This window comes from Anguilla anguilla, chromosome 9 (genome assembly GCF_013347855.1).
Source record: "Anguilla anguilla isolate fAngAng1 chromosome 9, fAngAng1.pri, whole genome shotgun sequence".
Taxonomy (NCBI): Eukaryota; Metazoa; Chordata; class Actinopteri; order Anguilliformes; family Anguillidae; genus Anguilla; species Anguilla anguilla.
Genome location: NC_049209.1, coordinates 9697528 through 9711646, shown reverse-complemented (window position 1 = coordinate 9711646; position 14119 = coordinate 9697528). Strand labels below are relative to the sequence as shown.

At 41.4% G+C, this 14119-nt stretch overlaps 1 protein-coding gene across 1 annotated transcript in view; it reads left to right on the top strand.

The window, feature by feature from the left end:
* The window catches only part of LOC118235685 (transcriptional regulator ATRX-like), a 48224-nt gene extending 34584 nt beyond the window's left edge, over positions 1-13640 (top strand). Inside the window, exons 28-35 of the mRNA XM_035433301.1 lie at positions 1052-1160; positions 1659-1836; positions 1947-2141; positions 8642-8791; positions 11795-11899; positions 12079-12174; positions 12574-12702; positions 12791-13640. Of these exons, the coding sequence (XP_035289192.1) occupies positions 1052-1160; positions 1659-1836; positions 1947-2141; positions 8642-8791; positions 11795-11899; positions 12079-12174; positions 12574-12702; positions 12791-13030 (1202 nt within the window). The 3' untranslated portion in view covers positions 13031-13640. The remainder of the gene's footprint in view (positions 1-1051; positions 1161-1658; positions 1837-1946; positions 2142-8641; positions 8792-11794; positions 11900-12078; positions 12175-12573; positions 12703-12790) is intronic.
* The last annotated feature ends 479 nt before the right edge of the window (positions 13641-14119 follow it).

The window sequence follows — 14119 nt, the reverse complement described above, 5'->3', positions numbered from 1 at the left end:
CCCAGTCTCTTTCTTGTTGTGGAGTTATGAACATTGACCTTAGTTGATGCTAGAGATACCTGCAGTTCTTTGGATGTTCTTCTGGGATCTTTTGTGACTTCCTGGATGAGTTGTTGCTGCGCCCTTGGAGAAATTTTGGCTGGCCAGCCACTCCTGGGAAGATTCACCACTGTTCCAAGTGTTATCCATTTGAAAATAATGGATCTCACTGTGGTTTAATGGAGTCCCAGGGCCTTGGAAATGGCTTTCCAATCTGACATATTTCAACAACTCTTTTTTTACATCTCTTCTGGAATTTCCTTTGATCATGGTATAGTGTGCTTGTAGAAACTTTGTAGTGACTACTTTGCCCTGATGGTAAGGTTTAATATGAGAAAGGTTTACACTCAACTGGGCTGGCTGCAATCAAGCCTGGATGGAATTATTTTTTCACATGGGTGATATGGGTCTGTGAACTTTTTTCATTAAATAATTGAAGTAATTTGAAAAAATATGTTTTGTGTTTACTCTGGTTCCCTTTTTCTAATCTTACATTTTTTCTAATGATCTGAAACCATTCAGTGTGAAAAATATGAATTAATACAGGAAAGGGGGAAAAGACTTTTCATAGCACTGTGCATCTTTATGCGCAGGAACAGACGTACACGTGTACACACAAATGTACAAACACACACACACACACACATAGTGGCCCTCTGGCATATGGTCATGTTCCTAATTACACTTCTGCAGCTGTTTTTGCTTTCATTTACAAAATGATTAGGCCATGACTTTCTTTATTCATTCCTCTAAAAATGTTTGCTTAAGGGTTTTTAGTTTGTGATGAAAAGATCCTAGTCCAGTAATTAGAAACATACTGGCATGAGAGACACAGGGAGCCATAATGTTAGTCTGAACACAGCCAAACTTCACTCACCTATCTGTTCTCACACTTGCGCTGTAACAGGAACCACATTAATCCTACTGAATTCACACCACAATACACGCCTATATACAATTAATCCACTGAATGTAAATCAGGTCTACACTCTTTTTTGTTTTTTGGCATCAGGAAAGGGGAACTGGTTAAAAAATGTGGACTACTTCCGTCTGGATGGTTCCACCAGTGCTTTGACCCGGAAGAAGTGGGCTGAATCGTTCAATAACCCCAGGAAGTTCCGGTAAGTCCTTTCCGAACCCCGCAGTTCTGCACTCATTCCCTTATGCCCACATCAGGGCTGATGTCTGCCCCAATGGGATCTCCACCATCCCCAGTAGTTTTTTTCCCCCACATTTTTTACATTGAGTCTAGTATGAATATTAAAATATTACTTTTTATAAAAAAAACAAAAACATTTTTTGTGTTGAGACCTATTGGCAGAAACTGTTCTGTAGTTCTTCCCTTCAGTCATCTTGTTGCCTCATTGTCAGGACGGAGTGTAGCACAGTGGGTAAGGAACTGGGCTTGTAACCGAAAGGTCGCAGGTTCGATTCCCGGGTAGGGCACTGCCGTTGTACCCTTGAGCAAGGTACTTAACCTGCATTGCTTCTGTATATATCCAGCTGTGTAAAAGCATTTTTACAATGTAAAAATGCTATGTAAAAAGTTGTGTAAGTCGCTCTGGATAAGAGCGTCTGCTAAATGCCTGTAATGTAATGTAATGTAATGTCTTTTTCAGGGGTCGCTTATTTCTCATCTCCACAAGAGCTGGATCTCTTGGGATCAACCTGGTTGCAGCCAACAGGGTCATTATTTTTGATGCCTCCTGGAACCCCTCTTATGACATTCAGAGCATCTTTAGAGTATATCGCTTTGGGCAGGAGAAGCCTGCATTCGTCTACAGATTTCTTGCTCAGGTATGAATGAAAATAAAACGGCACATTGAAGAGTATTTTAACGTGGTCCCAAAATTCTGTAATGAATGCTTTTGGATCACTGAATGACTGCTGACCACATCTATGTGCAGGGGACCATGGAGGAGAAAATCTATGACCGACAGGTGACCAAACTGTCGCTGTCTTTCCGAGTGGTGGACCAGCAGCAGATTGAACGCCACTTTACCATGAACGAGCTGACTGAGCTGTACACGTTTGAGCCTGACCAGCTGGATGACCCCACCTCGGAGAAGAAGAAAAAGAGAGCCACCCCCATGCTTCCAAAGGTAGCGGCCATGTGTCCGAGCTCCGCCCAAAGCCTAAACTTCTCTTTAAGTCTTGTGTCACGATACATATTTCAAACATAATGCTTAGAATGAAGTTTTCTACTAGCTGAACGGTATAGAACAGGAATCTATGCTAACTGAAGATGGACGATAGGATATCTGACTTTGATAAAATGAGGAGTTGTGTCCCAATGGCATCATTGGTTCCAAGAGTATTTTGTGGATACAGAAAGACTTTCTTTCATTTGTTACATTAAGTAAGTCACATGCATTATTCTGGGAGTAAAACAGAAAGTTTGGGATGAATTATGGTGGAGTTGCTCTTTAAGTGGTGTTTCAAATGGACCATTCTTGAAACTGAAACAAAAGTCATGGCTGTTGCAAACACCATAGTGTAGTTGCATCATGTTCTCATGCAGTGGGGAGTACCGGATTTTGAGTTCCCAGACTCATGGGTGGGGGGGGGGGGGGGGCACATAGCGGCATGCCTGTTCTTATTTTAGCGAATCGCAGGTGTGCAGTGGCTGGACCAAGCCCCTGGAGTTTAACAAGCAGTCATAGGCCTCAGATAGAGGCCAGCAGCACACATCTGGGAGCAGATTTCCCCGCTGACTGATATTTACCAAATAGTATTACTATTACAACACTGACCTGTTCACCACACTGAACAAGCTGTGTAAATCACAGATACAGATTGCATTTTTTGCATGGAATCCAATTATACAGCTGGATATATTTTAGGGCATACTATGCAGGATTTTAACCTTGAAAATAGTGCTGTTCCGATCGATCGGCTGTGTGACGGAACCGGCCGGGTTTTGATCCATAACACGCGATCGGTGACTGGCAGGTTTATTTTTATTTTGGCCGATCTGTATTCTGGTTTTATGATGTAAAAAAAGGTGAGCAGAGTCCATGCGCAAGCTGCATTTTAATGTTGCTGCTGTATCTTTCTCCAAATGTCAGCCCTTTGGAAACAATACAAATTGTTTGAAGCAGACATTAAAGGTCTGTTTTTTCAACTTGGGTCTTGTTTTATTATGGGGCATATTAAGATGGGCTACAGGTTCAATGTACCTTCAAGCAAGTCTTGAAAATATTGTAAAATAACCATGCTAAGGCATATCTATGATGTACTGGCAATATGTGTCTTTACAAAGTTTTGCCAAATTTGTACATTTTTATCTGTATGTTATTCTAAAGTGGGTTTGGGATGTTTCTCAGTATGGCACTCTTTTCTGTGTGGGGGAGGCGTGGGTGTGGGCGACAGAGCCTGTGGTTTTGGATCAGATTTCAATGGAGTGTTTGTTGCTAGCCCAGATACAGCGAGGCAAAAAGACAAGCCGACAGGGCTCGTTCAAGAACAAGTGTTAGTGTTAATCTTGGAATGGCTTGAAGTTCCTCAAGGGAATGAAAATCAAAACAGAAGCTGGCTTGTATTCTGTTGGACCTGTAAGTAATGTTACCTCTAGCTATCCAGCTGGCTAGATGAGTGAAGTTGGCTACTCGGGTTGAGTGGGCAGGGTTGATTACCGAGGAGGGGACTTCTTTGATTGTAAACACAGGACCAAAGCATGGCTTAAAAAAATCCTTAAAAAATAGTATGCCTTTAAGCACCTTGCTCAAGGGTTCAACAGCGGTGTCCCAATTTTATAATCGAGCCTAAGACCTTGGTGCTACAAGCCCAGCATGCTACACAACTTTCTTCATTTGTCATGTGCATTTTACTGCTGGGGAATAATGAAAGTGAATTCCGAAGTAATACACTATTTACGACTGTTAGTTTGCTAGTTGAGTATAATGATAAACTAGCAAAACTAGAAGCTTTGCCCCATTGTTGTCGATCGTAGTTAACAGCCGGTGGAAGTGTTGCTACGCTTCTGGGTTGGCAGCTCTTGCATGAGAAAGTACTATAGGCCCCCACCCAATCTGACCTGACTTCACTGAGGCCAGAAAGTAGGCCAGATACTCGACAAAAACACAGCATGCCTTCGTGCCTCTTAGGGCTTGGGGTGGGACGCAGACCTCTAGCCAGCACATTTTTGATCACATTGCTGACCATTTCAGTAATTATTTGTGTGCAATTGCTGCAGTTTGTGATGTGCGTGTATATGTATATGTGTATGCCTGTATGTAGTATGCATGCAGTGGAAAGACTGGGAATGTATGGCCATACACATTATTGACTTACATTTAAAATTATATGCAATTTTATTACGACAAACAGTAGTAACTACAAACAGAAGTTATTACTGTTTGTAATAGGGATAGTGTTATTGTGAATGAGTAATAATTGGCAACATCACAGCTATGCAGTGAAAGACAGTTCATAGCATTTTGTGATGTTACATATGAATACAGTGTTGTGTAAAACAGTTTTAATGTTTCTGGTACCCTTAACACTTTATGCAAATTAAATTAATTAAAACAAACTAGCAATCAACAGCCTACGTTTACTGTTGGATCAAGTCAGAGTACCCTCCTCACAAATTTCAGTTTATTCTCCTATGTGAAGGAGGAAGTACAAAATCTTTTTAAAAACACGTTTGTACTTTTGAAACAAACAGGAAACGGTCACACAAAGTTTTTGCTTGTATTGTTAATTTGTGTATGGGTATCGACATGTATCCAGAGACTCAGCTCATTTGGGTGGGAAATATATGCTGGTCTAATCAGGGTGAGCAGCTTTATCTTTCTAATGGGATTATGCAGTGGTCAGGGATCTTCCGTAGCATAGTTAAGGTCTGGTGTGATATCCCAGTGAATGCTTCTCCTTTATATACCTGTGCTGCCTGCTGTGCTTATGGTGGATTTGGGGAAGCAGTCATTTAACTGGCAGCTTATTGCACCTGACCTAACCACACACCCCTAAAGCTGCCTCTGCTTCCCTTTCATTCTCCCAAACAAGTCTGGGATCAGCAAAGCCATCTGCGAAAATGATTCATCATTTCTCTGTAGTTTCAAAGGAATAAAAAAGGCTTTTTTTTGGTCTGATGAACAGTCATTATTTAACCACCCACATGCCCCCACACCAACAAACACACAACATGTCTTCCGAGAAACTAATTTGAGAAAAAAGGAAATAAGCATTCTTCCCTAATGACAAAGAAGCACACCAGAGTCCAGACAGGAGAGTGACCCAGCATGCAGTCTGTCCTGGCCTAAGGCCCACAGGAGGTCTTTTATGGACCAGAGAGCCAGAATCCGAGCCACACAGCCCTCGGTGCGGCCTGCTGTGGGGCCCTGTGCAGGGGAGTAGGGTGGGCTACCTCCATCTTCCCAGCAGGCCATTGGTGGGAAAGCTGTAATTTGCTACCGTTCTGGGTCTTCCCACCTGCTGGGACTCATTGTGTGCAGGAACAGGCCTCGTTGCTGCTAATTAGATACAGGAGTCTACCCTTATTAAGCCTCCCCAGATGTTCACAAGACATTTTTGCCCTCTTGTAAGCTTGAGACGAGTTGTGCGAGTTGTACTGGCATGGTCAGTGTTAGATTTCCTCACTGTTAAACTTTTACTCTCTCCACGTCGCCGCCAGTAACATGCCACTCAAACCATCCTGCCACTCAAAGCAGACTGGAAGTGATGTGTGCTGCAGTTGGGAGAGTAACGATCAAAGCCCAGGAAAATGTGTACCCCGACACAACGCCGAACATTCTCGGCTTGAGAAAATGTTTGCAATGGGACAGCAGGGCTGTGCATTTCGTCTGTATGCAGCTGTTGAATCAGTTTTGACTGGCGGAGGTTGGGGTTTTACAAATAACCAGACCCTTCTCATTCCTCAAGGTTTTTTTTGCCTTTGCTGCTATGGCTGGTGCACCTGGGCATCGCTGAGACTGTGACTTGGTAAAAGCAGGGCAAGCGCATGGTTGAAGCCAGCCCCAGCTATCACTGAGCAGCATTCTTGGGTATTCCTCCCACACAGTCTCTGCTTCCCAGCTAATTAGAGAACTGCTAAGCGTGGTTTATTGTACCGGTAATTAAAGCAATAAAATGTAGTGAGTGAATATTGGTGCACATTAAAAGAAAGGTGGTGAGTTCAGAATGCCCGAGAGACCACAGCGGTAATGCAGGGAGGGCTGGTGCTGAGTTTGAGCAAAGTGCTTGTGATTAATATTGAGCACCATGGCATTGCCATTTTTTTATGGAACAGCGTGAGTACAATGACATTTTGAGTGTAAAACTCCCTCTTGGTTTGAGCCCTCTTGAGATCATATGCATCAGGTGCAAGTTTTTATGTGTGACACATGAAGATTTTTTTAGAAATTAAAATAGTTTTCTGTGTACTGCTGTAGAAGTGCTGCTGGTGCCCACTTTCTGTACTTAAAGTTTCTTAAAGATTGGTTAGGCATTTGTCTCTCAAAGACTTGAAATATCTGTTATTTTTGTCAGAGGGAAGGGCATTTCCCGAAAAAACAAGTGATGACAGATTGTAATAAAAATGCTTCTTTACAGTCTATGTGCTGAGTCACAACAAGGATTCTTTAAAAAAATTAATTTAAAAAAAAAAGAAAGAAAATGGGAGTATGCCAGACCTGGCATTCCCTGCAGGTCTGCATGTTTCCCAAATTCAGCTGAACTGGCCCGCATTTGCTTTCCCCCTTCTGACTTTCAGAATCTCATTATCTCACTGCACTGTGAGAACGAGCCAAGCCGTCAGAAGTTTTCCTTTGCCTAATTGTTTCCATTTAAAATATCTGTGTCTATCTGGAAAATGACTACCACACTTCTGGATTCAGAATCTAGGTTGATGTTTAATGTTTGTGTTTTTGTGGTGATTTATTGATTTGTGTAGGGTGTTGTCTCTGCTCGCTCACTGCTGACTCCCAATGAGAATAGTCTGGACACGCTGTAGCATTTTGTTGAACAGTTACCTTTGCTGCTTGAGCAACAGTAACCCAAAAATTGTAGAAGCAATATAGTGGTGACGTGCTGTTGGGTTGGTTTACAGTATCTGAATGAGATTGCAGGTACAGTCTCGTGTATCAAACTGACCACCAAGACTTGGGGGACTAGTCTGTGGTCATAGTAACGGTTTATCATTTCTCATGTATTTCAGTCCTCTACCACCAAGGGAGCAATAGAGCCTCTGTTTCAAGTCAGAAGTTCGTAAAGCAATGTAGTCATAAATTTAAATGGACTTCCAGAAGGCACAACTTTTCTTTGAAGAGGCAGGAAATGTTGATTTAAAATGAACAACCTGCTCGACATTGTTTAACGATAATGTGCTGCTACAGCGGTACCTGCAGGGCCCGAATAATAAAACCAGAGGGTGCTTGTTCACCTGAGGCGCTTGGCCAACTAATATTAATATCATTAATATTAATTAACATCATCCTTATACATCTAATGCACGTTCATCAGAGCTGGAGAACACTTTCGGTGAAAAACACTGATTCTCTCTTTGCACCTAGACCGTCTCTTTTACGTTTACACTTTGGCATTTAGCAACTTACACAAATGAGAGTTTTGTTACAATCAATCAGTTTATACTCCTGGATGTTTTACTGAAGCAATTCAGGTTAAGAGGTTGCTCAAGGGTGCAACGGCAGTAGCCTAACTGGTAAAAAAATAATAATAATAATTTACCTTTCTGTAACAAGCCCAGTTCCCCAACCGTTATGGCGCAGGAGTGCTAACAGCAGCAGGAGGGCCCTCTTAGGCATGCCCGCCATGCCAGATTTAAGTTCATATTTTCAGGTTTGAGGAGAAGGGTGCACCTAGGACCCCCGTTGGACCTGTAGTTTCTCTCTCAGGAAACACTTATTCCAAAAGGACTCATCATCCTTCAGATGAGAACCCAAGCATGCCTGCGAGTGTCGGGTCTGCAGGTTCGTTTCCTCTCATTTAGTCTGCTTCTTGTTTTTTTCCACCTCCCTCAGAATCTTTCTCATCCTTCATTTTATTTTAAAAAGAATCAGGCTTTTCTCAGAGGCCTGGGGGGGTTGTCTCTTGAAGTATGACGATAGGCAAGGTTTTATCACTGTCATTAGTGTACACAATGTGCACATGTTCTGCTAAAACTGGACCACCCTAGAAGAAATGGCTTATTGATTATTCAGGGATCTGTACATTTCACTGTTCCTGAGGAGCACTGCACTGTCATTTGACCTTGGGGTACCATTTAGATGAGCACCAGCTCAGATCTTAACTGTTCCTTTAGGAAAGAAAACCTGTGATGGTGAATGTTTGAAGTGCATTTTGGTTGTAAACCAAAATACGAGTTGTAAACTATTGCTTAATCAAAAGGAAAGTTGCACATTCAAAATGTGGAAAAAATAGATCATGATGATAAAATATTCAGCATTAACAGACGGGAGTAGACAGGTGTCAATATTTAATTTATGCGAATCATTATTTATCTTTTTTTTTGAATGTCAAAAGTTTCCTCAGTCTTAATGTTGGTCTGTTGATGAATGGTTGCCACCTTTATTATAATGGAAGCTCTCTTGTCTAATAATTTTATTGATCAACTGCAGTGTTTTATCCAATCCCCCTGCAGGATCCCATTCTGGCAAACCTACTTCACAGTTCTAAAGAACAGATAGTGAGCTACCACGAGCACGACTCCCTCCTGGATCACAAAGAGGAAGAGGCCCTGAGCGAGGAGGACCGCAAGGCTGCCTGGGTGGAATACGAGGCCGAGAAGAAGGTGAGTGCTGACTGTGGCAGGGCTGTGCGTTGCCTGTAACAGAGCATAGTACTGTTACAGCATTCAGTACTGACTGTGACAGCTCTGTGTGCTGGCTAACAGGTCAGCGCCTTTGTTCTGAACAGCGTTTACTTTTATTTCCCTTGCATGCAGAACCTGCTATGCTACAAGCCCGATAGTATCACAGCAGACTGATGATCTGTGGGAAAGCAAACAAATGTTTAAGGGTATGAAAGCTTGCAGTAAAGCAAGTTTTCAATCTAAATGTAAAGCAATAAAATCGCATCATAAAAGCAGAAAAGCTATTTTAACCTGTTAGCTACCTAACATTTTACTAAGGTGCAGTAATGATGATATTAATATATTCAGTGGTATCTTTTCTACAGTGCTATGAAAAAGTGCCCTTCCCAATTTCCTTATTTATTGCATATTTAATGGTTTCAGATCTATAGAAAAAATTGTATTTTTAGGCAAAGGGAAACAGAGTACACATAAAACACATTTATTAAATTAGTACATTATTATTTCATGGAAAAAGTTATCAAACACCCATATCACCCTTGTGAAAAAGCCATTTCTAAGGCTCTGTGACTCCACCAAACCAGAGTGAGAGAGCTATTATCTCTAACTGGAGAACACTTGGAACTGTGGTGAATCCTCCCAGGAGTGGTCGGCCTGCCAAAATTTCTCCAAGGGTGCAGCGACAGCTCATCCATTAGTGGTAACCTAATGTTATACATTGTGTTTCTGTGAATATCTTAGCCATAATTATATAACATTAGTCAGCTGTCGAAAAAGTTGCGAAAACACATCCCTAGGGTAAAAAAAAAAACCTGTCTAAAAGAAGAAAGCAAATGATAATGTTTAAGAAGTGAGGTTAAAAAAAGAAACAGTGTTTTAATGAGTAGTGGGCACTTGATGAAACAGTGTATGTCATGAATGGCTGGTATTCGATGCTGAAGAACAAGTCATGTTCTGTGCTTAATGCCATCTATATTTCTCCGAAAATTCAAATGACACTCTGGAGTGAAACGCATTCTAAGTTTTATTAGAGATGCAGCTCTAACTTTTGTAGCCCTGTCTTTGTTAAAGAAAAAGATTAAATATTGTAATTACAGTTGGTTGTTCATTAAATTGTCTTATGAAATCTGTTCTGTCTAAAAATCAAGATTTAAAAAAAATGTTTTACAAAACACAATCATGCGATTCTGTCATTTTCATTTTTGTATTGTTCGGGGGGGAAATAATTGTGCCTAGTGAAGTATCCAAGTAGTCTGGTAAATTTTTTTATCCAACAGGCACAATGGCCGGTTCAGCAAAAAGCTATTTTCAGACCCTGCAATAGTTATGCTGAAAGACTCTCATCATTGTATTGTGAATTGAGCACCATTTGTCAACTCTGTCACGTTGTTGAAAACTTAGGCTGGTGCGGTTTCATGGCCTTACTGTGGATACAAAAAGTACCTTTTCAACTTATGAAGTCACCTCCCAAGGGACCTTCGCTACTTTAAAGTGTGATTCTTCTGTCCGTGTCTGCCGCGGAACACATTTTGAGAGCCGATGGACAGCACCACCCTGCTCTACTGTCCTGTAAACTAGTATTCAGAGTTCCAGCCATTGTTTTCATATGACCATGAGAGGTAGAACTGTGTCATCAGCTAATTAACTGAGTTCATCAGGGAATGATCACTAGTCACTAGGATCAGGGACTTTCCTACTTTGTAAACCTAGAATCTGCTGGCAATTTTTTTTTCTGCCCTTCTTTAAACCATTTTTTATAAATTCAGCCCCTTTCTGCCTTCACTTCTGATAGAGGTTATACTTTTTTCAGTACTTTAAAATATTGTGTAGTGTGAAGAATCGACTTAACAAAAGTAAAAATCAACTTTTAAGGTTAATCAAAAAGTTAGATTCAACATTTAGATTTAAATTCAACATTTAGTGACCAAATTATACCGTTAGATCATTTGAACTAGACATTTTTATATTTATTGAATAGAAGACCATTAGACAACAACATTCATTCAGTGTGTTTAATGATTAAGTCTCTCAGTCTAAACCCACTGCTCACTCCCTATTCTGTGTAGTGCACAGTGCTTTGTGTGGTGCTGCGATGGCCACCAGCAATTCAACTTCAAAGAGAAACATGAGGAGAGTGTGTCAGTTTGTGTATAGCCCACTCGCTTTATCCTCAATTGCATCTGGCCAGTGCATTTGGGCACTACTTCAATCAGTATAATGACATACGGAAAAAAAAAATCACATGAACTCGGTAACTCCTGCATCACCCCCACGTCAGTTTGTTACCACAATAACCAGCAAATGCTGGCACTCTACTCCTTTATGTTTTTTGGTTTAGCTTACTGATGCCCTCAGTGCAGTTTCTTGCAAGAAACGTTATGGCAAAGCTATGGTTGATGTTTTGGCACGGTCCAAATGTTGGAAAATAAAGAATTTTTGTCCCCTTGTGATGTTTTGATGTCTCACCATTTACAGTATGTCAAACTATAGATTATAATATGAACATATTTCTTATACAGACCAAATCAATTGGCATAAATTCTTGTTAATTATCAGTTGTTGCAGCCTTTACAGGTGTAAATCTAATAGCACATATTATGGGATGGCTCTTATGGTTAAGGCACCATGCTGTGCATCTGTGCAGCTTACTCTTACTGACGCTTACTATGTAGATAGATTGGTCACCCGTGTACTGCATGCTAGAGCCTCATATGACTCCGTTCTATGCAAGCTGCAGTCTGCGGTTTTAAAAAGCGGGTGACACCATGCATTTCAGAGAAGAGCCATGGATGTCTGCACTCTCCTGAATCGACAGTGGAGTTCACGTAAGAGTGCCTCTGTGGGTGCAGCGATTGGCCATTCCAAATTAGGGCGGGAATTGGACATTCTCGGTTATGTGCTGATTTTTTAAAATTTATTTTAAAGTACGTCTTATTCTGTTTAACTGATTTTTATTTTTTATGTGTCTTTGTGTGATTTCAGGGTCTGTCAGTTCCTCTGAACCAGCCCTCTCATTCTACTGAAAGCTCAGAGGGCTTTAACACATATCTGAATGGTCTGTCTGGCATGACCCACCCTCAGCTACAGGTAATGGGGTAGTAAGTACTGGGGCCCCCGATACTCTGCCGCAGTGCAACACCCCTATTCTCCCCATATCACCTGTGCTAAATAAAAATGAAAACAGCCATGAAATCAGTGTGCATCACATCACATGATTATTTTTTGTCTGATGTAAGTGCCTTTTTCACTTCATTTCTAAATAAAAGAAACTCATCAGTCAAGGACGGCAGAAGATCTTGGAGTGCTCCAAGGCACTGAATTCCATACCAAGGCTGACCTTGAAGGAAAACTTTGAAAAAGTGGTGAGTATCCATATAATACAGCAGGGTGGTGACAGTCTGAGTCCTTCTGTAGTGCAACCCTGTGATTGAGACCCTATGAGTGAGAAAAAACACCATGACTGTGACCTATTGCAGAGACACTGTGACTGAGACAGTATGATGGAGACTATATTGCAGAGACACTGTGACTGAGACACTATGATGGAGACCATTTTGCAGACACTGTGACTGAGACAGTATGACGGAGACCATTTTGCAGAGACACTGTGACTGAGACAGTATGACGGAGACCATTTTGCAGAGACACTGTGACTGAGACCATGCTGAGGCCCTGTGACTGAGACTTGTAGGGAAATGTAAGATGGCAGAGTGTCAGTGTGCAGCAGCAGAGGTGTGTGACAGGTATGCCTTGTCCCTCAGGAGAAGGAATACCCCACAATGAGCAAAGAGAATGTGTTTGTTTTGGCTCACCGCCGCCACAACATCATTCAAGAGAAGCTGAAGCACTGGGAGGCCGTCTACCAGGACACCCTCAGAAAGCATCAGGCGGTGAGCTCTGCCCTATCAGAAGCATCCGTCATGCATCCCTTGCCCTTCCTCAGTCACGCCTAACATCGCCCTCTGTCTCCACACACAGCGGCTTGCATACGTCCAGAAGGTCATAAGGAACATGAAGCCGCAGGAGCGACAGATCGGCAAGGCCTACGAGGCGAATGCCGTCCGTCAGGGGCTCTCGAAGGACGAGGCGGAGAAGGCGATGGCCAATGGCCCGAGCGAAGCGAACACTCTCGGCCCGTACCAGCAGCCAGGGCGTAGCCCTGCACGCCAAACTCAGCTGAAGGAGGGCTCTCCTTCCACGTCCTCTGTGACATCATAAAACATCCATCATTTTGAAATGGTTTTGGGAAGCTCAAAATTCACAACAGCCAAAAAAACATTTGAAGTGAAAGCTGCTAGTACTATAGACCCAGGTTCGCAGAAAAATGTATCTGTGATCCAATGGATTACTACATGATGGTTAACGGTACATTAAGTTCCTAAATTCTTCTGGAAAATTATTTTTAATCTGTTGACCAAGAAGTTCCTTAATATCTGGAAACATGAAAATTTTCTGTATCCCTATGTACAATTTTTTCTAGTGACCTAGAGTTATTTTCAAGTTATTGCTCTTCACAATTAATTCATGTTTTCAGATTCTCGCTTGAGTTACTGGACAATTTTTAATCTTGAGATGGTATTGTAAAGCATCGCACACAATATTTTCTTTATTTTAATTCCAGTGTTTGCTCTCCAGATTGGCCACTGTTGCTTTTTGTACTGATATATTGTCACTGAAATGTCACTGATTTCAGTAGGCCGTTTATTTTGAAAAATGTGGTTCTGTAAAGAACTGTTCCTGAGAATGTAATGAGTCTTTTTTGCATTTACCTGAACTAATGATGTTTTTTATATCACATTTAATAAATTAACTTTTGATTGTTTCTTTAGTTCCTGTGTTCAGGTGTCTCTCATTTTTGAGTGATGGAAATGATTGTGCTTGGGATATTGTGTACTGATCATCTTTAGTACAGTTTTTTTTTTTTAAAGTATTTTTTTTTTACACAAAAATCTAGCCAAGTCTGATGCAACATACGCTCTTATGAACAAGTCGATGCTCTTGCCACATCAGAGGAAAAAGAAAAAAAATTACACGTGAGGATTCATTCAGGTGAGCTTGCTGACACCAAATTTGAGAGATCAAGTGTACAGAAAGCAAACTGATAAACATCCATCTTGCTGGCTAACTAAAACTCAAAGATAAAATTTCATTTTGTTAGCTAACATTGTTGCCAGGTTTTCCTGACTGCATCTTAAATGATACTCTGGACAAGAAGTGACCACACAGAGTGCAGGGCAGAAGAAGAACATCTGGTCTGTGCTTTTATGTTGATTCCTGCAGCATAAGTTGTGTTTGTGAATTAAGATG